The 26,916-nt window shown below is 44.2% G+C and overlaps 1 protein-coding gene across 2 annotated transcripts; it reads left to right on the plus strand.

The window, feature by feature from the left end:
- The first annotated feature begins 1,201 nt into the window (after nucleotides 1–1,201).
- PFDN4 (prefoldin subunit 4) lies at nucleotides 1,202–14,570 on the plus strand. Of its 2 annotated transcripts, none has more exons than XM_054979279.1 (4): nucleotides 1,202–1,296; nucleotides 7,221–7,328; nucleotides 11,141–11,281; nucleotides 14,186–14,570. In XM_054979279.1, the coding sequence occupies exons 1-4, from the start codon at nucleotides 1,273–1,275 to the stop codon at nucleotides 14,315–14,317; spliced, it is 405 nt and encodes a 134-aa protein (XP_054835254.1). In that variant the 5' UTR covers nucleotides 1,202–1,272; the 3' UTR covers nucleotides 14,318–14,570. The 2 variants fall into 2 exon arrangements, with proteins under 2 accessions (XP_054835254.1, XP_054835255.1); XM_054979280.1 differs by lacking the exon at nucleotides 1,202–1,296 and adding an exon at nucleotides 2,931–3,096.
- Nucleotides 14,571–26,916: the final 12,346 nt, after the last annotated feature.

Consider the following 26,916-nt stretch of genomic DNA (forward strand, 5'->3'; position numbering starts at 1 on the left):
GGGGCGGACTGGCCATGTAACCTTCAGGGAAGTTCCTAATGAGCCGCTACACTGAAGGCTGAAGCCAGCCAAGGTGAGCAGCTTTGTGGCAGCATGAGCTGACGCTACAGGCAATTATGAAGGGTGCCAGCTTGTAAGAAAAGAGTACGGCTAAGTTGAAGATCACCATCAATGCCATGTCCGTGTGCAATGCTGTCTTGCGGTGTTACAGCAGACTGCTGAGTTTGGCTTCCAAAAAAGGCTCTTTCAATTGCTGAGGGAAAGGAACAATGTTGGGGTTCCTCTGCCTAGAAATCATATGCTCTGCACCAGCGTGGTGTAGCGGTCAGAGTAGGGTCTGGGACACTCAAGTTCAGTTCCCCATCCTACCATGGAATTTCACAGGGTGGTCTTGGGCTAGTCAAGAGTCCAGTAGCACCTGTAACACTAACCAAATTTGTAGTAGGGTATGAGCCTTCGAGAGCCACAGCTCACTTCTTCAGATCTCTCTGACTCACGAAAGCTCATACCCTACCACAAATTTTGTTAGTCTTATAGGTGTTAACTCCTCTGGATCTTGGGTTGTGAGACTAAAGAGAACGAGCAGGATTTGAGTCCAGTGGCACCTTAGAGACCAACAAGACTTTCAGGGTATAAGCTTTCCTCAAAGCTCCCTTATTCGGGTAAAAAATAAAATGGAGGCAAGGATAACAACGCTGTAAGCTGCTTTGGGTCCAAGCAGGGCCATAAATATCTAAATAAATAAATACCGTTATTTTTTTCCTCCACCAGCTAATTCACCTAGGCAGAAAATAAGTGCTTATGCACATAATGTACTTATGACTTATTAGTCTATGAGCATGAATGGATGGAAATCCACATCACATGTAGCAGCAGCAGCAGCTGCAAACGGCAGTCGAGAAGCAAAGCTCAACAACAACGACTCGCAACCTTTTTTCCTCCAGGCTCGCCCCGCCACCTACCGCTTCCTGACAGGCACTGCAACCAGCCGAACCCTTTTGCATGTTTTTCCGCCGGCCGACAACATTCTCCTTTCCCCTCCTTCTTCCCCTGTCTTCGCTCGGACCGTACCACTCGCAGCTCACGGGGGGGAGCCGAGGAGAAATGTATTCTATTAAAATAATTTCCCCTTCCCTTCAAGCTGCTGATTTTACCCCTCTGGTCTTCAAAAGACGGAAAAGAGATATAAAGAGGGGGAAATACTCAGAAAGGACTCAGGGCGGATGAGCGGCTGTCTCCCCGTCGAGGCGGGGAGATAGTGCAGACCCCAAGATGGCGGCCACCATGAAGAAAGCGGTGAGGGGATGAGGCGGGCGACGGAGGGAGCGGATTTTTGGGGTTGTCTTTTTTCATCTGGGGGGTAAATGGCTCTGCTAAGGTTACGAGGCCGGGGGGGGGGGTGCTTCTTCGCAGCCCGAAAGTTTGTCCTGCGGCAGCCCGGCTAAACCTGAGCATGGCCGGGGTTGAGCAGCGCTTGGAGGCTTGAAGCCCCCTAAGGTTGCCAACTCCAGGTTGGGAGATTCCTTTAGATTTGGGGGGGGGGGGTGGAGCCTGGGGAGGGTGGGCTTTGGTGAGGGACCTCAGTGGGGTATAATGCAGTAGGGTCCACCCTCCAACGCTGCTGTTTCCTTCAGGATCAAAAAGAGTCCAGTAGCACCTTTAAGACTAACCAATTTTATTGTAGCATAAGCTTTCGAGAATCACGTTCTCTTCGTCAGATGCATGGAGGGCAGAAGGAAACTGGCCAAATATAGAGGAGGAGAGGGGGGTCTTAAAGGTGCTACTGGACCCTTTTTGATTTTGCTACTACAGACTAACACGGCTAACTCCTCTGGATCTGTTTCCTGCAGGGAAATTGCTTTATATCGTCAACTGTAATTCTGGGAGTTCTCCAGGCAACCCCTGGAGGTTGACTACCCGACTCCCTGGAAATCACTCGGAACTAGGAAAAAGATTTTATTTTTTAAAACTTCTTAAACCAATGGAATTCTGTGTTGCCATAGGGAGGTGAGTGCTAGCTGTGCAAACATTTCAGTTGTTCTTGTGGACGTCTGAAGTGTGCTTGTACACGTGATCAGTCTAGCTCAGTTAGAACTTCACTGCTGGGCAGGATCACTCCCCTGGCATCTCAGGCACAGAAAGAGTGAGATGCTTGTTTAAGTGGGGATTGAAGCTGGGACCTTTTGCATGCCAGGGGTGCTGTGACTCTTGAAAGCTCATACCTTGGAAGCCTAGTTGGTCTTTAAGATTCTGTTGGACCTGGATCTTGCTCCGCTAATGTATACTGTCATTAGTGTGGGATCTTCTCCTTGGCATACAAATGCTTTAAAAATCTATATTTTCCCTTAGCATAGGGCCCTTGGCATACAGATCAGCTATTCAACAACTGAGCCATAGCTCTTCCTAAAACACACACTTTCTTTAGCACAGCGTGTATGAAATTGTCTTATACTGAGCTGGATCATTGGTCCGTTTAGCTCAGTGTTGTTTCCTCTGAGAGGCAGTGGCTCTCCAGGGTCTTGGAGAGCAAAATCTTTATCTGCTGCTCGAGTTCCTTCAATTACTCTGAAGATCATTTCAGGTCTTAGTCTGTATTAGTCTGTAGTAGAAGAGCAAGATTTGGGTCCAGTAGCAATTTAAAAGACCAACTAGATTTCCAGGGTGTGAGCTTTCGAGAGTCAAAGCTCCCCTTCATCAAATAACTGCATGCAAAGCAGATGCTTGACCAGTGAGCGGTGGCCCCTTTCTGTGTGCCCTCTATATGTTTGGGCTTGTGCACCAGCTTAGCTGGCCTCTGCTTCCCCACAACAGTTTGTGCAGCTTAGAAATATTACTGAGTAGGTTTCAGTTGGATCTGTTCTATGGGAAGTACCCCTCTGTGGGGTGCCTGGAAATATTCCTTTGGAAACTGTGACAGTCGGAACTCTAAACTGCTGCAGGGCAGGGCATTGCACTCTTATGCTGAATTAGACCATCTGTTGTCTGGCTGTTACTGACGGTGGCTCTCCAAGGCTTCAGGCAGAGAAAGATCCTTGAGCTGGAAATGCTTGGGTTGAATTTTGGGTCTCCTGCATGCAAAGTGGGCCCAGCTCCAAAGTAAGTGACTGCATCAGATTAAGAATTGCAAACTGGAGGGGGTGGGAGCAGTTACGATGTCAGTGATCCTTGGAGTGAGAAAAAGGGGGTTTCCTTGTTTTGCTTTTTTTATTCATGAAATGTTGACAGACATTTGACAGACAGTGCTCATTTATTTACTGTAGATATTTATACCCCACTTTTCTCCCCCATGGAGACCCAAAGTGACTTTATTTTTATTTTATTTATTTACGTCATTTATAGTCCACCTTTCTCACTGAGACTCAAGGCAGATTACACAGTATGAGGTTAATACAATCAGTATCAAGTACACTTCAGTATAATACCATAAGGTAAACAGATACAAGTTTAGAAGACATAGCATTAGCAAGGATCCAAGACAGAGTAGAAAAAATACTGGAGCAAAATATAATCAATTCTAGGATTAACATTAGGCAACATGGAGTGCTGGTTGTACATAGGAGTACATATTTAAAGCAGCAGATAATATATAAGGAAAAAATAGTGATGAAGTCTATGATCCCCAACTCGTTAGTGAAGCACCTGAGACCCCATCCCTAGTGATTGTTGTGGGGATAATAACATACTTTGTAAACTGAATAGTTTGGTTTTGCATCATTTACGGAAAGCCAGGAGAGTGGGGGCTCTTCTGACTTCCTCAGACAGGTCATTCCACAGGATGGGGGTCACCACAGAGAAAGCCCTTGTACAGGCTGCTGCTGACCACCTGTGTGCAGCCTGGCACCTGCAGGAGACCCTATTCAGATGAGTAAAGCTGCCATGCAAGAACATAGGGAGGGAGGCGCCTCGGTCCCGTAGGTATGCCGGACCAAAGCCATGAAGAACTTTGTATGTAATAACTAATACCTTGAACTGAGCACTGTCACTGATGGGTAGCCAGTGGAGCGACTGTAGGATGGGAGTGATGTTCATGCTCCTGTTCACTCCTGATAACAGTCGAGCGGAAGCATTTTGCACTAATTGGAGCCTCCTAGTTAACTTAGATGGGAGGCCAATGTATAGAGCATTACAATAGTCAAGACTTGATGTTACCATAGCATGGATCCAAGTTGCCAGGTCAGCAGTGTCAAGATAAGAAGCCATCTTCCAGGCTAGAGTGAGGTTGTAGAAAGCATTGTTTGGCGCTTTAACTTGTTTTTCTAGTAATAATGCTGGATCCGGTATAACCCCTAGGCTCTTAACTGAGTCTGCAGGGGTCAGATGAACTCCATCGAAAGTGGGGAGTACAATGTCCCTCAAGATTTCTGCCTTCCCAACAAGCATTACTTCAGTATATTCTGGGTTCAGTTTCAATTTGTTTTTCAACCATTTCAACACGGCTGTCAGGCAGCAATCTAAGATTTCCACTGCATCCTGTGGGGACCTGGATAGTGAGATATAGAGTTGGGGGCCATCTTATGACATCATTCCCTATTTGTACCTTCCGTGGGAGCAAATGTGTGAAATAGGTTAGGCTGAGAGCGTGTGGCTGCCTTAACAAGCTTCCGTAGTGGAGTGGGGATTTGAACCTGGATCTACCACATCCTAGTCTGATACTTTGATCGCAACACCATGCTGGCTGATTTGTTTAAAGAAAAGTTTGGAGAGTAAGGAAAAGAAAACATTGAGGGGAAAACTCAACTCACTCAGATTTCCCTAAAAGCACCACTGAAGGCCCTTGAGGCATTCAAATGCATTCAGTTCTGCTCCTTTTCCTCCTTTTCAACATTGTTGTTTTTGAACGATTGCAGGCTCAATAAAAGAAACAGTGGCCCTTTGGGCCAACCTTTTTGCTATTAGCAGCAGCAGCATCTTGTTTAGAACATAATAGTTGAAGCAATTTCTTTTGTGGTTTCCTCAAGAGTCTGTGTCATCCAGGATATGCTTTGGGAAAAGACTGAAGGGAAAATAAGTTGACTTGGTACTTGGCTAGAATAAAGTAGTATAGTGGTTAGAGTGTCATACTAGGATCTGGGAGACTTAAGAGTGAAACCCCCACTCTCCCATGGAAGCTCGCTGGGTGACCTTGGGCCAGTCATACTCTCAGCTTAACCTACCTCACAGGGTTGTTGTGGTGATAAAACAGAGGAGAATGATCTAAGCTGCTGTGGGTCCCCACCAACATTAACATGTTTGTACACCATCCAGAGATCAAAATGTATGACATCCTTTATGCAAAGGGTTGTTTTTTTAAACAGAGCTACCGGCTATTATGTTTTTAGGGACTTTTAAGGTATGAAGCAGCAGTGCATTGGAACAGGGACTGAACTAATGAAAACCCGGGAGAGAAGATAACAATTTTTTCTGCTAAAGTCTGTTTTCATTTATTTCCTGTTTTTTTTTCTTCCCATTAGGAGACCCAAAATGGCTTACAATACCATTTTCCCTCCTGTGAGGCAGGTTAGGCTGAGAGTGCGCGACTGGCCCCAGGTCACCCAGCAACCATTCATGGCAGAGTAGAGATTTGAACCTGGGCCTTCTAGATCCTTGTCTAAAACTCCATACTGGCCCTTACAGTTAAGTTGGAAGAGTGCTCCCTTCTCGAATATCTTTTTTTTCTTATTACAGGTAGTCAGAGTTATAAATGTATAGTATATAATATAACCTATTTATTCAAGGACTGATAGGTGGGCCTCCACAAGAAAAATGTCCCCCATTACATGTACTAGTTCTAGTTTCCTTTATTTAGTTATGTCATTTATAGTCCGCCTTTCTCACTGAGACTCAAAGTGGATTATACAGTGTGAGATTAGTACAGTCAATATCAAGAACATTTCCATAAACAATGCTATAAGGTAGATCGATACAAGTTCACAAAGACATAGCATTAGCAGGAATCCAATACAACATAGGGGTGAAGTCTATGGTTCCTAACTCATTAGGGGGTCATCTCAGATCCCCTCCCTTTAATACGGCGCACCTATCTGGGTAAGAAGCCTTTTTGAATAATTCAGTTTTGCATCATTTGCATAAAATCAGGAGAGTGGGGGCTCTCCTGACCTCCTCAGGCAGGCTGTTACACAGGGTAGGGGCCAACACGGAGAAAGCCCATGTATGGGATGCTGTTGATTTCACCCATGTGCAGGGTGGTACCTGCAGGAGACCCTGTTTGGAAGAGCAAAACTGCTGCAGAGGAGCACAGGGAAGGAGGCGGTCCTATCGGTATGCTGGGTCAAGGCGGAGAAGAGCTTTGTATGTAATAACCAATACCTTGAACTGAGCATGGTAACTAATGGGAAGCCAGTGGAGTAACTGCAGGATAGGAGTGATGTTTGTGCTCCTGCTTTGTGATCTCAGCTGTCTCCAGGGTTACTCCTTGTATATGCAGTAGCCCTTGGGAGTTTTTCTGAGGCTGTCTTCATGCTCCTGTGTAACACTGCTTCTGGTTATGATCCTGTCCACACTGAGCTTTTAGTAACTAGATGATTTAGAACATTTTGGACGACTGCACTGGTGAACTGTTGATATGCTGACTAGTTACTCCGAAGTTTACATTTATGGTGAGGCTTGCTTACTCTTAATTCAAAAGAGAAAAATGATAGCAGGTCCCAGGCATTTTATTTTCTGAAGGCCAGCGTGGTGTAGTGGCTAGAGTGCTGGACCAGTCAGGGAGACCCAGGTTCGAATTCCACTCTGCCATGAAACTCACTGGATGATCTTGGACCTAATCTCCATCATAGGGTTGTTGTGAGAATAGTCCTAGAGCGTTGGAAGGGTTGTTCTAGTCCAGCCACCTGCTTGATGCGGGAATATGCCACCGCAGTATCCCTGACCAATGTCATTACCTCTGTTTAAACACCTCCAGTGAAGAAGGGTCCACCACTTCCTGCGGTGGTCTCTTCCACTGTTGAACATTTCTTACCATTAAGACGTTTCATCTATTATTTAACCAAAATCTACTTCTTTGTAATTTCATCTGTTACTTCTTGTCCTGTCCTTGGACAAGTCTCTTCTGTGTTCAATATGATAGCTCTTCAGATAGTTGAAGGCAGTAATCATGTCTTCCCCATAGACTTCTTTTCTAAAATGGAGAGAGCGGACATGGACACAGCATTGACTTTCTTGGAAGAATGGTGCCTTAAAAATAAACGGGTGCTGAGCTTTCACTTTTGCTCTTGTTCAAGGCTGCAGAAGATGTCAACGTTACATTTGAAGATCAACAAAAAATCAACAAGTTTGCAAGAAACACCAGCAGAATTACAGAACTGAAAGAAGAAATCGAGGATAAAAAGGTACTCTCACTTGATGGCCTCTAAGCGAGGGATTTGGTCAGTGGAAGTGCATTCCTAAAATGATTTTACCCCCTTCTAAGCCCATTGATGTCTGCTTAGGATTGCACTGTAAATCTGCATTCTTAAACATGCTTATCATGAAAAAGACTATTGCTGACCTTGCCTCTCAGTCAGTGTGCTAAGGATCATTAGAGTTTAGCGCATAGCCCACTGTTGGTGCTCAGTTAGGCCGATGTTACTCTGGCAGTGTGGTTGGGAGCCACAGTGCTGCCACTGGGTTAACACAGGAAGAGGAGATCATGCTGTGGCTTCTCACTACTTAACCTTTGGGAAACTTGATTAATGCTAGCATGGAAAGGAGCGGCATCTTGTAACCTCTTCTGAGGCATCCTCTTGGTGGTTCAGGAAGGAGCATGACTGCAGGAGTCCTCTGTTCAAGGAATGTGTTGAACCTTTCCACCCCCCTCCCCAACACCCTTTAAAGTACACATTTTCATTGATTGGCAGCTCAGAATTGTCACTCAGATTAAGAACTCCTGGCTATAAGATGGAAAATCACCTTGAATCTGGTAAACTAATCCCCTTACTCCAACTCTTTAATTTTCCTTTTCAGAAAAGATGCTCTGACATCTCATCTTTTTAAGTTGTCCTCTTCTGTGCTTTTTCCAGCTCATCAACATCTTTTTTGAGTAAGAGTGACAAAGACTGCAGATGTTGCTCTGCATATGGGTCTTCAATCTGTTACTTAAATAGGAGACCTCCTTAATTAGCTGGGGGAATTAGCATTAAGGAGGCAAGCGAGAGAGGGGAACTGGGATTCCCCTATGTCTATGGGATTATTCCTTTGAAAACTCTCAAATAAGTCAGGCAGATTTTCAGCCAGAAAGGTTCTTTTTATTAAAGAGAAATAAAGGCAAATATACACAAAAGTCACACACAGCACATGAAAAAACAGGGAAGAAACTAGGAGAAAGCAGTTAGGGAAGGTGATAATTACCAGTATCGAAAATAGGAGAGGTCTGCAGAGGCAACAGCAAAAACAGCCAGCATTTCATGGCACGGAGAAGAGTATCAAGCAGACTTGAGGGTGGGTTTATGGATGCAGAACACACACACACACACAGCACATGGCTGGGAAAGCTCAGTTATAGGGCAAATCATACACGGGCAAAATGGGTGTTTTGTTCCCCAAAACAATAATTTAATAGTTTGTCTGGAGGTAGAACAATAAGTGGGGAGAGGTTTAAAATTACTATCTGGGATGGTCTATAGGTGAGAAGATCACTTGATGACTTGGTAGGTACCAGACCGGAAGGCTATCAGGTGTGCTGAATAGCTTTGATTAGGGTAAATGGGTGAGGGGAAGCAAGGAAGGCATAGATGGGATTAGGTAGGGAGTTTTTTCAGGAAGCTGGCAGTAAAACTAGACGAAACGCCAGACATGAAAATGGCACATGTCAGTTTCCCACATGTTTCGATGGGAAGTGTAGTGAGGCTTCTTGACTGACTGCCACTGTTTGCCCCTGCAGAAGAAGGGCAGCCGGCACCACGCCAAAGCCTTGTGCCCGGGAAGGTGCAGCAGTCCTGCACGGCCCCCCTCCCAGCCTGGGCTGGGAGAGTACCCTTCCAGGAGGGCTCCGGGGCCAAGCGAAGATGTGGGGCAGGCGAGGCAGCATGCCATGTGAGTCCAGGCAGAGTGGAGAACGGGGCACTGGGTTAGCCCACCAGCTGTGGAGGAGGGTGGGTGACGCCAGCTGGCTCCTCCTTGGCAGCGACAGCCAAACGCTGCTCCCCGCTGCTGGAGAACAAGCTCAGAGGGAACAGCCGTGGTGCCCCCCCTTTCCCAGCCACCTGTCTCACTCGCTCATCCAGCTCCTGGGTTGCCACTGCCAGCAGCAGAGTGGATGAGTGAAGATGGTGGCAGGCAGAGAGCATGGAAGGTTGCTGAGGAGCCAGTTTACATGCTGCTCCGTAGCTGGGGAGCTCCACAGTGCGGGCAAGGTGAGGCCCCAGAGCTCTTGCCCCTCCACTTGAAGGAAGGTAGAAGGCAGCAGGCACAGAATGGGCCAAGCAGGTGCGGGGCAGGCGAGACACGTTCTTGCAGAGAGATCCCCTGAAGAGCCCTTTAATGCCTTGATAGTGCCTGCGCCACGCCAGCCTCACCCGGCCTGCACTCTTCTTCTGCCAGGGCTGGCAGTGACAGTCAGAAGAGATGCCTTACTACATTTCCCGTCTTGTCTAGTTTGGCTGCTAGATATCTCTGCATCTCTGCAGGGCATGGAGGAGCAGTTAGTCAGTCATCCACCTCTGACTGATGGAACTGGTAACTTTCCAGTCCTCTTGCCCAGCTGGCACCTGCTCTGGGCCAGACATTGCTTTGGATTTACGTCATACGAGGAAGGTGTTTGTGTTATTCTATTCATAAACTGCCTTGTCAGCGTGGAGGGGGGGGGGGGGGGGTCTGACGGTTAACAATTCAGTTTACGTAATGCCATTGTGATCTTCCATTTTATACTCAGTTCCCTTTTCAGCAGTTCCTAGTGTGGAATATTTCAGGTTTTTTGTGCTTTTAACTTCACACGTGTTGATGTTTTCAGTGAACTTCTCACTGTAACCCTAAAATGACTTTGCTGAATAACCCCAGCCAATTTGGAGCCGTTTGTATAGGTGTGGTTAGCACTTTGTTTTTTTACTTCTTTATGTATGACTAGTAACAAAGCCCGTTGTGGGAAAAAATACAACGGGCTCTAGAAAGGGGTGGGTGGGAAGGCCGGCATTTCTTCCTCCTCCATCACTGATCCTGGCTGGATAAAGGTGGGGAGGTGGGCATGGCCACTTCCTCTGTGCCTGATCCCAGCCAAGTGAGGGGGGGGGGGCGGGCATTGCCACCTGCTCCACGCCTGATCTCAGCTGGATGTAGGAGTGGCAGACATTGTCATCTGCTTCACTCCTGATCCTGGCTAGGTGAAGAGGCGGGCATTATTGCTTGCTCTGTGCCTGATCCCGGCTGGGTGAAGAGGGGCGGGCATTGCCTCCTGCTCTGTGCCTGATTCTGGCCAGGTGAAGTGGAGGGGCATTGCTGCCTGCTCCGTGCTTGATTCTGGCAGGTTGAATGGGGGACGGGCATTGCCTCCTGCTCTGTGCCTGATCCTGGCTGGGTGAAGGCAGGGAGCAGGAATTGCCACCTGCTCTGCTCCTGATTCCTGCTGGGTGAAGTGGGGGGCAAACATTGCTGTCTTCTCTGTGCCTGATCCCAGCCAGGTGAAGGGGGGTGGGCATTACCTCCTGCTCCATGGCTGATCCTGGCCGAGTGAAGGGGAGGTGGGCATTGCTGCCTGCCCCATGGCTAATCCCAGCCATGTGAAGGGGGACGGGGATTGCTGCCTGTTTCATGCCTGATACCAGCCGAGTGAAGGCGGGGGAGGGGGGGCGTGCATTGCTGCCTGTTCCGCTTCTGATCTTGGCCTGGTGAAGGGGACAGACATTATCACCCGTTCGACTCCTGATCCCAGCTGGGTGAAGGCTGGGGGGAAGGCATTGCCACCTGCTCTGCTCCTTATCGCAGCTGGGTCAAGTGGGGCCGGGCATGGCCGCCTGCTCCATTCCTGATCCCAGCTTGGGCTTCCTGCCGTGGCACACTCTCTGGAGGTCTGGCTGCCTCATCTGGGCTTCCCTCCTCAGCAGTCCCCCTCTGGAGGCACACCAGGGTAGGAAGTGAGTTGTCTTGAGTAGACTTAGCCTTTTATATAGTAGGATGATGCCCTTTAGCCATTAAATCAGATGGGGGAGAGTGACTGATCTTTTGACCACAGAAACAGCTTCAGAACCTGGAAGACGCGTGTGATGACATCATGATGCTGGATGATGATTCTGTGCTGATACCATACCAAATCGGAGACGTCTTCATTAGCCACCCCCAAGAAGAAACTCAAGAAATGTTGGAGGAGGCAAAGGTTAGTGACTCTGTGAGAGTGTGCGTGCGCATGTGTGCATGCACACCCACACACTGTTGGATATTGCCACTGTTGTACTACTGAAATTATTTGTAACTGTGCCTAGAAGACAATTCAGTTTTGAATAACTGGCCTTGTGCAATGGTAGGACAATATCCAACAATGTGTGGATGTAACTTCTCTTTTTCTTGGCGATGCATCAACAACAGAAAATGAATCAGTTAAATAAATAAAAACTTGCTCAGGTTTTCTTTGACAAATATTTGTGATGCCTCGAATGATAACCGTAAGAAAGCCACCTCTTTGTATTTCTGCTTGAGCATAGCATAGATGCAGTGACAGTACCCACATTAGTAGGGCATTTGCCCCCGCACTGTCTCATCAGTGTCTTCTCTGGCGTCTGATGAGATGGTCGGGTGTAAATGCAGATATCGGAACTTCAGGGTATCATTGTCACTGAGCTGCTAAGCATATATATCGGAGATATACCTCACACCTGAGCTGGTGGTGCATGGGAAGAGAGAAGCTCATTTGTATATCGCTCTTCTGGAGGGATTAGTGCCCACATGGTCCAAGCCATGGTCTCATACAGTCACAATAAGACAATAGGACTCGCAGCATATTCGAGTATCAAGTTAAACTTTATAACATTGAAAGTGCTCCATCTGTGAATTACTAGATACATTATGGCATCTTAATGGTGGACAAAATTAGCCATATTTATAGGATGAATTTGTATTTGAAAATAGTTGTATATGTGTATGATGTATACATAAGAGTTACTATCTAACACTCTTTGTTATTACATTAAAATCTTCATAATGCTTAGTTTGGGTAGCACCTAGTTTTAGAAGGCATCTCACTCTTTTTAAAAAAAAAATTAAAATTCCTAGGAGGCTTATTTCCCAGTGCTTCCCCAAATTTTCAGTATTTCTCTTTAAGTTTTTTCAAAAGAGTCCTCAGCGGCTGGGTGGGGACTTCTTTATTTTCTGAATTTTTCTGCCCTCCCCCACACCCCGGGCCCTCACATTTCTAATGTGAAGCTTACACCCACTAGCTAAAACCCAGATGAGCCCTGCCATCTCAGCGGGAACTAGACTGAGGAGTCTGGGAATACTTTGCAGAAATGAAACCTCAATCCTGAACGTCTCTGCTTTCTCATATGCAGCATTGTTTTTCTTTGATAAGAGACATGCCAGTGGTATCTGTATTTATTTTAAGAACACAAAACAAATCTTACTAGAATTCTGGTCAAAACCGGCTCAGAATTGTTTTAATTAAGCAGTTGTGCGTACTTTGTGAATGTTTCACAGCTATACACAAGTTAATTAGGGCCAACCATTAATGAGGCTCTGGCTGTTTAAAAAAAAAAAACCTTTCCTTGCCTTTTACTGTGATTCATAGTAAATTGAAATTTAGCGCAGAGAAGATAAAATGTGTAATGTGCTGTAAAATTCTTTATATCGGAATATGAAAAATAATAATTGTCAGTGGTGCATTTCCAATGCTGCGAGGACTTCCATCTGTGGAGACCGATTTTTATGGCTTCCCCTTTCTGCGGCAGCTCAAACTCCTGCTACTGCAGTCCTCTCTTTCCTTGTATCTGTGGAAATGTTCTGTTGGATCCATCCCAGAATGTTTCATTTTCATTTTTGCAGTTTCCAACAGAAATACCACAAAGAAGGTTCTTTAATAAGAGCGTTGGCTCCAAATGAGTATGTGATAATGGGCTGGAAGGGGGCCAGAGATCTGAGAAGACTGAGAAACGATTGGTTAGTGTTGACTCTGAATGTGTTTAAATTTCTTTATTGATTGAGTGATTCACAGTCTTTCTCAGCGAGACTCAAGACAGACTACACAATGAAAAAACGTGCAGTAGGGACAGTATACAACAAACAGTGCGATAAAAACCTGATTACAAAGTTTGAGCATGCACTAGAAAAACTATATAATACAAAAGCAGGATTACAAAGCTGAAGTACAATGCAACGGAAAAAGTATAAAGTATACCAAGAGGAACCCAGTGGAAACTGCCTAAATTTTTGCAGACAGTAACTACAGCCTTGTCCCCTTTATTAAAAATACCCTCTGGAACCTGCTGTGGATGGGGGTCATATTCTCCCAAAGGAGCAGGTTCAGTCTCAGGTTGCTCTTAGATCCAGATCTATGGATGGACAATCAGATTTAGGTTTCAACTACTTTCAAGGCTGGGTGACCCCTCCATGCCTTCTTTTGCTGATATAACTTGCCGTTTGTTTTGCCATGTCCTCAGCCTGTTGTCTGAATTGTGCTGAAAATACTGTTTTATCTTTTTGATCTTTTGTGATATTTGCAATCCTGTTAATATTGCTTAGATCCAGAGGAGTTAGCCGTGTTAGTCTGTAGTAGCAAAATCAAAAAGAGTCCAATAGCACCTTTAAGACTAACCAATTTTATTGTAGCATAAGCTTTCGAGAATCACAGTTCTCTTCGTCATCTGACGAAGAGAACTGTGATTCTTGAAAGCTTATGCTACAATAAAATTGGTTAGTCTTAAAGGTGCTACTGGACTCTTTTTGATTTTGTTAATATTGCAAGCATCCTAGTTTATTTTGGATTACAAAATTATGACACTTTGAAGTGGGGAATGGCAGTCAGTATAGAAGTTGGATGCTGAGCTCTACATGGATTGATACTTTTCAAGTGGTCAGGAGTTCACAAACCTTCCTGACGATTTATTGTAGTATGATTATGTAGTTTTCTTTCTGTATCTTTTCGTTCTTCCTCTGAATTCCAATAGCTGATCAAGAATGCATGTTTTAAAATTTTGATTACAGTTTGTTGTTTACAATATGTGGTTCAGTAAAATAATCGTTGCATGTTATGTGTTGGCTTGTGATTCTTAACTAACCTTTTCTTTTTCAGAAAAACCTGCAGGAAGAGATTGGAGCTTTGGAGTCACGAGTAGAATCCATCCAGAGAGTATTATCAGACCTCAAAGTCCAACTATATGCAAAGTTTGGCAACAATATAAATCTTGAGGCAGAAGATAATTAAATATCCTAAAAATAGTATCTGTTTTTTTCTTTTGTACTAATTGTTTCCCTGTTACAATTATGCTTTAAGAGGCCCCACCCATTTGTTTTTTAAGGAAAATTATATTTGGTTGACTGTTCAATGTATTTAATGAACAGATTTTTGCATACTGTAATTATTTATGTTAAGACCATAAATCCAAATACTGCTGGTTCATCATCAAAGTTGGTTGCTTAAAAGTTTATTGAAATAATAATTAAAATAATAAGCATCGTCTGCATGTAATCTTTAACGCTTAAAAATTAGCATATGGAGTGAAAATGGGACAGAGTAGTGAATACCTTGTAAGACAGTATCCCTGTTCACATGTTACAGTGACCACGTGTACATCCAGTATGTATATTCCTACATCTACTTGGAAGAAAGAGCCAACACATGTTCACAAATGAAACCAGGGACCAGTACCTGGATAAATGTGGGTTTAATGGTGGTGGAAATGTAGTGTAGACGCTCCAAAAACTGAGCTGTGAATGAGGAAGTCCCCAGTTTTAAGACTCTTTTCTCTGCTTTGAACTCACTAGGTGGATATTCTGTCTTTCAGCTCTTCACTTGCAGTGTGCAGACAACAGTGCTGGCCAGGGCTGGTTGGGGGAGGGGTAAGGAGGGCCACTCAAGCTTAAAAACTTGTTAATTTTTTAGCACTGGATAAGTTCCACAATGTGTTTTTGTGCACATCCTCTTTTTTTTGGCTATGAGTAGGAGGTTCACTTAGAGGATTCCATTGAGGTGGAATCTAGCCCTGCTCCTAAACCTTGCTGCCTGCACCATTTGAGTGTGTCTGGAAGCGGCCCAGACCTCTCCGAGTCTCTGAGAGGATCTGGTGATGACATGTATCCAACCGCACAGCTGCTGTGACAGAACAGATTTTCCATTTCTGGAACAGGGAGGGCAGTGATTTCTGCTGATTCCCCATCTACTTGTGGATCCCTGCTCCTGGGGATCCAAAGACATGCCCCCTCCCAAATAAAATTTCAGTTGCCTCAGTGGTCTGGTGCAGGAGAAGGAAGCAAGAAACTCCTGCTCCACCAAGTCTACAGATGGTTGGGTACTTCCTTCTACTTCAGGGAATTATTGACACACTATGTGTGAAGTTCTTTGAACACTCAGCTGCTGTCAGAGGTGTATTTTGGGTATCTAAGCCTGATACCGAGTCAGATCACTGATTGGCCTAGCTCAGTATGGTCTCCTCTAACTGGCATGAGTTCTTTAGGTCCTCTTGCAGGCAGAATCTTTTTTTAACTCCTGCTGCCTGGGTTCTTTTTAATTGGGCGTTAGAGCTTTGGCGTGCAAAAGGTGAGCTTTGTAGCCTCAACCAGCTTTGGTGATTGGTAGAACATACATTTTAGAATCAACAAATACTTTGGATTGCCAAATAAATGCTAAGAAATACTGTCGACCTGTTTTCTTGCATTGCATGGTCAGGCAATCCTGCTGCTACACTTTTTAGCTAAATTGTAATTCCCTTGCAAAATCAAGGTTGGATGTTGCTTAAAAGGAACAGGCAGTACCGAATCATCATTTTTTTACTTATGCCACTTAACATTGCTATGTGGGGCACCATACAGGTTTGAAAACATAGCTCCAGCCCTTGGTTTATAGTATTAGTAAGGTTTGCAACATGAGAGAAAGGAATCCGAGGGTGGACTGTACTTTTTTGTCGTTCAGTACCATAGGTCTTTAATTAGCAGCTTTGTTTCTGGTGCATATGTATGCAGAGCAATGTGTGTGAAAGTTTTAACTGCAGAGAATCGTTAATTATTCTTCAGGCCCGCAAACTGCTATTTCAACAGCCCAGAAGATGGCACTAGCATGCTGGCTGTCCCAGCCATACTTAGAAAACAAGACAGCTTGTTTAAACAGTTCCTAACAAGCCTTATGGACCCTAGCAGAACATTGCACATGTAGAGAGAACCTTGCATTAGAGTCCGAGACTGTTACCATTTCACTTCGGTGAGACAAAGCTGGGTCACTCAATGCAATTCCTGACTGTATATAAAATGAGTCATTTATGCCAGTACAGATTTCTGTGTATCTTTTAAAATTATTATTAAGCCCCCGTGGGTGCTTGCAGAGGAGGAACAGGTTAAAAATAATCTAAGAACAAAGTCCCATGTAATTTGTTAGTGATGGTGTGAAGCAGACGTGCAGGAAGCAGTTTGTTAATGACATGTAGCGCTGCTGCGTGGCTAACAGTTCCCTAAGGAGGTGATCTTCCGCCCAAGCAAGTTACACAGCCAAAGCGACTTCAGCAGTGAAACTGCATTGAGTGCCTGTCAGTTTAGCATATTCCATTCATCACTGGAGTTTGTAGCCCATCTTGGGCCATCCCGATTTTATCCTCTGAAATAGTCTTTCTTAGGTTGAGACAATGACTGCCTTGTGTCACCCAGCCAGCTTTCAAGACGAGGCAGGATTTGAACCCAGGTCCAGCCAGTCACCGCCTCCAAAAGTTTTCTTTTACAATGTAGTGATGTCTCTGTGTTTCCGTATGGAATTGGTTAACTGATTTAACCAGCCAAGCAAAATACTATAGGGCCTAGCTTATGGGTTTGTCAGTCAGCAGCTCTTGTGTATTGCCTACTAGCATGCAATGGGCTGGATTCAACAAGTTCATGGCGGGGATCTCCCCTTCTTCCTTTAGCCCTCTGCCCTCATGAAACTGTTTCAGATGGTCAGTGGAACCCCAGGAGCAAACTAGGATCAAGGGGAGGTCAGTTGAAATGACTTCCTTCCTCGCACAAACTGGTCTGTGAATTGAGGAAGAGCTTGTACAAAAGTGTGTGAAGGTCATGATGAGCAGAGTGGACGGAGGGTAGCATTCTCAGTGTTTTTCAAAATGAGCCAACGAGGGAAAAGGAATGAAGTTTACAACTAGATTTACAGGTTATGTTTCCTCAATCTTCATTGCCCTGTAATAAGATTAAAAGACTTATGCACAACACGGTGAGCATTTTCAAAAGGCAGAAATGCTAAACTGGCACAGAGGGCTACTTAACACATGCACACATTTCTTAACTTCTGGAGACTTAACTCTCTCGGAAGAGTTGGCAGCTACTGTGGAGAGCTAGTGTGGTGTAGTGGTTAGAGTTGCCCTCAGATGTGGAGAATGAGGTTCTTGGGTCTCGTTCACACACAGATTTTGCTCCCATTGGGTACTACGGATGATTAAGGTAGAGTGGCTCATTCAGATACGCGGGTCATCAGGTTGGCAGAGTATAATGAAGGAGGGATTGTTTTCAAGGATTTTTGTTACAAGAAAACATTCAGTTTGTAATCAGTTGCTTCAGAAGCAGTGTGCCTTTGAATACCTGTTGCTGGTGGGGAAGGGAATGCAAACGGAAAATTGCTGCATCCGTCACTTTTGTTTAGGGTTTCTGGAGCCATCTGGCTGTCCCTTGCTGGAAACAAGATGCTGGAGTATATTGAATAGCAGTCTGTTCTTGTAGGCTCTTCTAGTACTATTAGCTCTGCTAATCTCTAGAACATTCAGATGCCTTCAAAAATCCCATTGCCTAAGGCAGCGTTTAGGAAGCAAGTTGAACGTTGTCTTCCAATTAACCTCTTGTTAAGGATGGCTATTGTTTTATGGGGTTGCCATAAGTTAGCTGTGACATGATGGCACATTACACACCCAGAGTTGTAACATCTTGGCACTGGGACTGCCTGCTATGTCTCCACATGATCCCCATTCTAGTCTCTGTCAATGCTGCCTTTTGCTGGGATAGATAATCCTACTACATCATTAACTATTTGATCATTCTATTGCTCTTGATGTATCATACAGAGACACAGCAGCCAGAATCCTCTGGAGAGCAGCTTTGGAGCCTTTAATTATTTATTTCTTATGGTATGTTGGCATGTCCTGGCCCACAGTCAGAATTACTGGCCTGGTGAGAAACCTCAGAAAGAAGACAAAAGAGCAGCTGAGTTGGGTATTCTGTAGGCATGGGTTCTGCACCCTCCATAGCCCTCTGGGTATTCAATGGGCATGGGTTCTGCACCCTCCATAGCCCTCTGGGTATTCAATGGGCATGGGTTCTGCACCCTCCATAGCCCTCTGGGTATTCAATGGGCATGGGTTCTGCACCCTCCATAGCCCTCTGGGTATTCAATGGGCATGGGTTCTGCACCCTCCATAGCTCTCTGCCTCTCCCCAAAATTAGGAGAAAAACAAAGTATGTTGATAGATGTAACATTGCTATCCGTCAGCATTTTGGTCAATGTCCAACAACAAAGAGAATGAAATCTTTAGCTTGACTTTAAGAGGGATCCAATTTGTTTGGCACTTGACATCTTTATCATAAAATCATGTGCCAGACAAGCTTTAACCAGGAGCAATGATTAATACTAGGTTGATGTGAGCAGTCCTTTGCTTTTTTAAAAATTTTAATCCACATGAAACTACTTGGCTTGCTGCCTGAAAAATCAGAAGTGTGCAAGTCTCAAAATAGACATCAGTACGCCAACTGTAAGGGAAGTGGCATTGCATAATGGACGTCAACTTCCAGTGCATACAAATGTGGTGCAAAGCACTGTTAGTAGCTGCTCAAGTTCAGCACAATAATAAAGCAAGGAAGAGTTGTGCTAACAAACAGTAACGTACTTACCAAAGTGTGATGAACACTGGAAGAAACAAATCAGGAGGTTGTTTCATTGGTCTCCAGCACCATCATTCATTAAGAACTGATAATATTTCACAGGGCCATGGTTCAGTGGCAAAGCATCTGCTTGGCACATAGGAGGTCCTAGGTTCCATCCCCAGCATCTCCAGTTAAAAGGATTGGATAGCAGGTGGTGAGAAGGACATCGACCTGAGACCCTGGATAGCTGCTGCCAGTCAAAATAGACAATACTGATCTTGATAGACCAATGGTCTGGCTCAGCGCAAGTCGGCTTCCTGTGTTTAATGTATAATATACCATGGCAAAGCATCTCTTAAGACAAGGTAGGCTGGTGCTCCAGGCCCCTGGAGACTTGACCAACTGTCTCTGGCTTTCGTTGTTGCTGCAGTTGTAGTACTTTGTTAGAGTAATGCTCTCCCTGAGTGGAGTGGCAGCAGCCAGGCACCATTTTGCATGCCTGCCATGCAGGGATTCAGCCCCGCCACTGGGAGCGCTGTAGTCTAGCCCTGACGTCCTCAGACAGCAGAAGTGAGACAAAAAGCAGCAACAGCTAGGTGGACTGGTTCTGGCAGCTCCTAGTCCTGTAGTCCAGACTACCAAGGGTCTGGGTTCCAGGAGGGACACAGCTGCCCACCAACTGGATAAGGTTTATTGTTCTGTCTTTTGTGCATGTATGATATGAAAGGGTATTGGTTTCATTGATTTGTATGTTTTGTCATTTGTTCTTCATTCAGGATAAGCAGGCTTCAGGCTTGGCAAATCTTTTATTTTGGGGAATCTACCCCCAGTAGCAAAAAAAGGTCCTCCAGAGGGAAGCTGGTCCCAATTGCTGGATGTGTCACATAAGTCATACCCTGGGGTACTTGCCTGCACAACTCCAAATTCACATTGGGGAATCCAACACCAACCCCCCTAAAAATGCTACACCAAAGGTTTGATTGCATGCAACCAATTTGTGCTGCTGTTTTACAGGCGATGGACATGGAAACAGGTACTGAAACAGTTACCTGTTCTTGGCCATTTTTAAGCAACAGTGATTTGGGTCAATATTCATATTTGTGACTCTGTTGGGAGTGTCTGCAGTTTGTGCAACTAGCTGGTTGCCATAGCAACAAGGACCGTCCCTCAGAACGGAAGAGAACTTTGAGGAATTGGGATGGGCAGAGAAGACTGGTTTCATCTTGACAGATTTTTAAACCAGTAGAGCCTGGCTTAGATGTAGCTCTCAGGATGATACTCGTTTTCTCGCTGTCTTGACTCCAAAACTTTCTTACCCTTGTGAGGGCCAGTTCTTGTTGCTATGACAACTGTTCTGTGAATTCCAGGATGAGCTTTAGGAGACCGACCACAATCCAGTCAGAATGTACCCAGTAGACGGCAAACTACTTCTTTCCACCCCTGCTGTAAAATATAGTAAACTTTTAAAAAAATCAATCTTAAGAAGTCAGGGATGAGTAATAGGTCTTTTTATATACAAGGCATTGGCGAATAACAAGAATAGACCGTTTATCTTGACCGTTGGTTGAGTCAGAAGGACTCTGAGCAACATTCATATAAACAAATAAAGTCAAATCTGAGTACAAGTTTTATGTATTTATTTAGGTATTTATACCCTGCGTTTTCTTCCTGAAGGGGCTTCCATCATCATAACAACCCTGAGAGATAGCTTATGCTGAGAGCGAGCGATTGGCCCAAGGTCAGCCAGCTAACTTTCATGGCAGAATGAGGATTCGCACCTCAGTCTCCTGGAGTCTAGTGCAACATTCTAACCACTACATCATGCTGGATGTCTGTTTGCTTTGTACATAGTGAGGAGAGGGCTCAAGGGGGTCAATAATGTGTCTTTCTCCAGGGCTTTGTTGTATGGATTCCCCAAGTGTTTTGGCATCATTACACCTCACACCCCATCCCAGCAGTGTCACTCAATGTTGTGAAGTAGGTTTGGTGAGTGACAGAGCATAATGCCATCAGGTATGAAGTAAGCTGTCCTCCATGTGAGGGTGGAGGATAGGGAAACTTGATATGCGTCAGCCATTTTGTGCAACCATCCTTTGGCTTCTTTAGTTCCACATAAAATGTTAGTCATGATTCAACACAGAGGAAGGTATGCTTAAGCTACCGAAACGAGTAGAGATAAGCACACCTCCCTTCTCTGTTGAACTGTGTTATTAACTGTATTATTATTATCTTTGGGTATTGACTTTGCAAAACGACACACAGTTTCATTAGTGTCCCACACGCCAATGGTCACAAATGAAGGCTCCTTCAGCAGCTTCTATTAGAAGCGAGATAAATAATTCATGGCAACCCGTTTACCAGGCGCGCTTTAAGTCACAAATTGGCCATGAAAAAGAAAGGGTGATTTTTCTCTAATCTAGTAATTATTCAGGTTGAGTCACCTGGTCGTTCTTGCATTCCTTCCTGTTTGTTTCCTTGCAAGTTTCCAATATCCTGGCACTCTTGATGCTGTGCATCAGGCTGCTTGGACGGTATTGATCAGTTTGTGCCTAATTTTGGGAGCTACCCTGGTAGAATACAACATGGGAACTGATGGTCATGGTTTCTAATGTGAAATCCAGTTTATGTATCTGAAGCCTGTATCTGAAGAAAGGAGCTTTGACTATTGAAAGCTTATCCTTGGAAAATTTTGTTGGTCTCTAAGGTGCCACTGGACTCAAATCCTGCTGTTACTTATGTGAAACCATCCTCAGGCTGAATTTCTTCTAATCGCTAAGCTCTAGCTATCAGGAACAGCAATTCATAGAGCTATCTATGATTTATCAGATTGATTTATCAGTGTATTAATTTGTGCCTCGTTAGATTGTTTTTGCCCCATTCTTCCTCCAGAGTGCTTTGAGCAGCATGTATGGTTCTCCTCTGCTGCATTTTACCCTTATAAGAACCCTGTGAGGTAGGTTAGGCAAAAAGAGTATGATTGGCTCAAGGTCACCCGGGGAGCTGTGTGGCAGAGGAGAGTGCCTTTTGGAAAATACTGGAAAAAATGTCAACTGATTTATAATTTTGATTTATAACTCTAATTATTTAAAGGCACATGTACCGTGGATATACTTTTTCCTCCTTCATTGACCTTTACAGTAACATATCAGAACTGAAATGGCTTCCAAAAAACCAAAAAAACCTCCAGCCTACTAAATTGCTCAGCTAAAGCTGTGTAGCCCAATCCTCTTTGTATTTATTCAGAAATAAGTCTCACTGAATTAAATGAGACTGACTCCCAAGTAAAGGTGCATCAGATCACAGTCTTAATTAATCTTCACATTACATTATATAGAGAGCTTCCAGCCCAAGTAATTTGGCTATGCTAAATACCCAGAACAGTTGATTAAGCCAATAGCTAGCAGGATAATAACAAGCTGTGTGTCAATCCACTAAATGCTTCTCAGTGGATTAACTAACTATATTTTAAGCGATTAATCAAGTTAATTGATTAGGATTACATACATGTGCATTTTTCTAGACCTCAACAGAACCGCCTTTTGAAGATACCGAATTATCCTAGATTACTTAATTACAATCTAATAAAGAAAAGTTACCATACACTGTTGGGTGGAGTCTTTCATATTTTCTTTTGACTTATTTATCATGCTATACAGGGCTACAACTTTCTAAATGCATTAAGTTCAATAGATTTAGATGGGTTTCACTCTTCTTAAGACTGTACTATTACATATTTAGAAAATTTAGATGTCACCTTTCCAGATACCTGCTTAAGGTGGATCACAAAGTAAAAAATGATAATTAAATCATTTTTAAAAACACAACAGCATAAAAGCGTCAGTAATGACTTACACTATGTAATCTGCCTTGAGTCTCAGTGAAAAAGGCAGATTATAAACAATGTAAAATAAATAATAAGCCCTTAAAACTGGGCATAAAAACAGCATTAGGCAGCCTAAAATTGTGATCCTCAGGCAAAAATCAGACCATAAAACAACTTGGTATATCCACAATAGCATATCAGAACTAAAATAACTTCTCCTAGCCTCGTCTAATTATGCCCTTTGCTCACAACAGTGCCAAATGAAATTTGCCCTCACTGTTTAAAGTTGGCCCTCAACCGATTTACTCATGTTTTAGTTGATCCATCTACCAATTAAACCAATAAACCCTTCCAGCCCTAATGCACACATATTAGATATTGTTGGAATAAATATCCCTTTCATGCAAAAAATATTGATTATATTGCTCATTATCTTTTGTTTCCTTAATGAATTGAGCATATCAACCTTTGTATACAAATCCCAAAGCTGTGTCACATCTGCTGTGGTTTCCACTTACTTTATTTTTATGCTTGTGACACAGCTTTTTGCTTTTTTCTGTCATCAAACTATTACATCGACTACCTTTCAAGCTGCATTTAGATGTCACAATAAATCTTGGTTAATTTAATCCATGGTGTATTGAGCTACCCATAGTTGGTGCAGCTGGCAATCAAAACAAACCAGGGTTATCGCAGAATTCCTGGTTTATCTACAGCTAGAGAAAGCTGAGGATGTGGAATGGTATGGTATGGCATTGCTTGATCTCGTCAAATCTTTGAAGCTAAGCAGGGCTGGTACTTGGATAGGGGACCACCAAGGAAGATTCTGCAGAGGAATGCAAGGGCAAATCACCTCTGCTTCTCCCTTGCCTTGAAAATTCCTTGCTGGGGTTGCCATAAGTCGATTGCGACTTGACATCCTACATAATGCAGACATAGTGAAAGCAGAGTGCAGCAGGAACAGCAGGATTTCTTTACCACTCTTGTGTGTTTGATCTACACGTCTGTTCTGGAAACAGACACGCCGCCTTTTGCTTTTCTTTGCTAGCTGAATTGCTTCTTGTATTTGAAGAATTATTGCTATTTCTCCAGCATTTTTGTCGTTATAGAAAATACTTAGCAACATATGTCTTTGCATCAGCCATCTGAGATTGCTTAATCTTAGATCCAATTGGTGGTGGTTGGAAGTGCCGTCAAGTCATAGCTGACTTATGGTGACCCCTGCTGGGGTTTTCCACACAAGAAACTAACAGAGGTGGTTTGCTTTGCCTGCCTCTACAACCCTCGTCTTCTTTGGAAGTCTCCTATCGAATTACTAATCAAGGCTGACCCTGCTTAGCCTCCAAGATCTGATGAGACTGGGTTTGCCTGAGCTATCCAGGTTAGGGCAACCTATCTGTATCTGCAGAAAAATATATTTATTTAGGATACTTATATACTACCTCTTCAGAGACCTATTTGAGGCAGCTGTCATATGATATATAGTACCCAGGACTGTACCAGTTCAGAATGCACCTGGTGTATCACCTGTTGCTCCCAAACCAAAACCCCTGAATCCTGGAAAGTGTTCTTAGGACTGCTATCGTCTGGAATATACTTGTGTCCTATGTGTGCAGGATTCCCCCCCAACATAGGCAGCACCAATGTAACGTTACTGGTTAGAGTATCATCATAGGTTCTGAATCCCCACTTCGCCACTGATAGGGTTGCCAAGTCCCCTGGAGCCCAGCCCAGAAGATGAAAGGGTCGCGGAAGGGTGGATGCAGGAGGGTGCATGCAGGAGGGAACTTACCTTGCATATGTGATTTGGCCTGCATGGGGGCCTTCCCTTCTTCTCACACTGGGGAATGACATCCCGCGCAACAAGGAAGAGCTCCAGAGTGCATTCCCGCATGTTCCAGAGCTCCTGGGCCCATTCCCTTGTGGCTTCCCCCCTTCAGGACAGGTGAATGGTGGTGAGGGGTGGTGTCATGTCTGAGCCCCATCCATGCCAATACTAATGCTGTTTAAATCAATGGTTCATGCTGTACCTTAATATCCTATTACTAGTGCCATAAATGTTTCTTTTGTTCAATTCTTTCACAGAACAATTACAGGTGTTGATCTAGCAAACTGTAGAAACGTTCAGTCCTCACGACCTTGTATACTACTTACTCCTGTTCATTGCTATGTCTTGCTTTCCAGTGACTCAACTTGATAGTACAAATATGCGAGATGTTCTCACACAAAGTGCCTGCCAAAATCATGTTTATTGTTGGGAAGGGGAGGGAGCACATGTATGTGTTAAGAGGAAGGATGTTTACCTTGCTTCTGAGTAGTCCTGTGGACATATATATGGAAATGATTTGATTTCTGAATAAAACCATTTAACCGAGAGCCTGGTTTCCTTGCTGCAATGGTACAGGGATCTGTCTACCATATCCTGTCGTCCATAGCTTGACAGGCGGAGGCTGGAAGGACCCTAGCCACGGAAGCTGACTCGGTGACCTCAGGTCAGTCACATACTCTCAGCCTAGCCTACCTCACAGAGTTATTCTGAGGAGAAAATGGAGGAGAAGGGAACAATGTAAGTTGCTTTGGGTCCCCATCGGGGAGAAAGGCAGGGTGTAAATGAAGTAAATAAAGTGTAACTTATCTGCATCTAGTACAAACTTGTAACATAATTCCATTGCCCCCCATCCTGTCCTGTACACGTGTTATGAGCCAGTTTGGTGTAGTGGTTAAGAGCGTGGGACTCTAATCTGGAGAGCTGGATTTGATTCCCCATTCCTCCACTTGAAGCCAGCTGGGTGACCTTGGGCTAATCACGGCTCTCTGGAGCTCTCTCAGCCCCACCCACCTCACAGGGTGTTTTGTTGAGGAGATAATGGTAACATACTTTGTTGTAAACTGCTCTGAGTGGCGATTAAGTTGTCCTGAAGGGCGGTATATAAATTGGATGATGATGATGATGATGATGATGATGATGATGATGAAAGAAAAAAACCTATTTTATTTCTGAAATATCGTAAGTAAATTACAGGAATAGACTTTTGCCTCGGCTAGGCCTTTCCCATTCCCTCCCATGTGAGGAAGCATTCAGACATCAATCAATCTTGGCTACTTACAGCCTAAAATAATATAATCCCAGGAACTCTGCACCACATGATTTATCTCCACATGGGCTGTAGCCCTTGATTCTGATCCCCAAAATTAGCCACTGTCTTTAAAAAGCTCTGCAGAATGCTGTGCAGGCATCAAGTATTGTTTCTGCTTTCTCAAACAGCATTTTATTCCCAATCTATTTAACGGCCTTCACTTAAAATGCCAATTAAAATCTAATTTGTTTGAAACGACCATCCGATTTTTAATTACATTGCAGCATGTACAGAAAGACATATTAAATTGGAAGCGGAGTGCTGAAAGATTATTTAACTTCCAATATATGCTTGAATTAAAGGGCAAAGATTTTACCCTGTAAAACTCTTAAAGTGAGCGCAAACATTTGAGTTAGTGGGAGCCGCTTGAACAGGAGACATTCAAAGAGGGTCTGTTTGGTTCAGGTCTTTGATGTATTTATTTAATTTATTTATTTCAAATTTCTATTCTGCCCTCCCTGTGAGCGGGCTGAGGGCGGATAACAACATATTAAAATACAAAATACAATAAAAACAACATATTAAAATACAATAAAATCCATACACATTTAAAACAGGATGGTGGACAGTCTTCACAGGGAGGGTTTTTATACACTCTTTTTTTCAGGCCGGCGGAGGCCCAGCCTCAACCATATGCCTGGTGGAACAACTCTGTCTTGCAGGCCCAGCGGAAGGATAGTAAGTCCTGGCAGGCCCTGATTTCAGCAGACAAGAGTGTTCCACCAGGTGGGAGCCAGGCCCGAAAAGGCCCTGGCTCTAGTCGAGGCTAGGTGGGCCTCCTTGGGGTCAGGGACCACCAACAGCTGTTTGTCCCCTGATCAGAGTGTCCTCTGGGGAATATATGGGGGGAGACAGTCCTGTAGATATGCTGGTCCCAGTCCGCACAGGGCCTTATAGGTCAATACCAGAACCTTGAATCTAATCCGGTACTCCACTGGCAATGTAGAATATGGGAGGTCTTTTGGCCTTAAAACAGACTTGATAGGGAGAAACTGCTACTCTATACTTGTTAGCAATCAA

Source organism: Eublepharis macularius, chromosome 5, assembly GCF_028583425.1.
Source record: "Eublepharis macularius isolate TG4126 chromosome 5, MPM_Emac_v1.0, whole genome shotgun sequence".
NCBI lineage: Eukaryota > Metazoa > Chordata > Lepidosauria > Squamata > Eublepharidae > Eublepharis > Eublepharis macularius.

Bases quoted from the DNA above. Each gene is read 5' to 3' on its own strand.
- PFDN4 (XM_054979279.1), top strand. From the start codon at position 1,273: ATGGCGGCCACCATGAAGAAAGCG. The intron at 1,297-7,220 runs GTGAGGGGATGA...CTCTTGTTCAAG, and splicing joins CGGCCACCATGAAGAAAGCG to GCTGCAGAAGATGTCAACGT. The intron at 11,282-14,185 runs GTTAGTGACTCT...TTTCTTTTTCAG, and splicing joins AAATGTTGGAGGAGGCAAAG to AAAAACCTGCAGGAAGAGAT.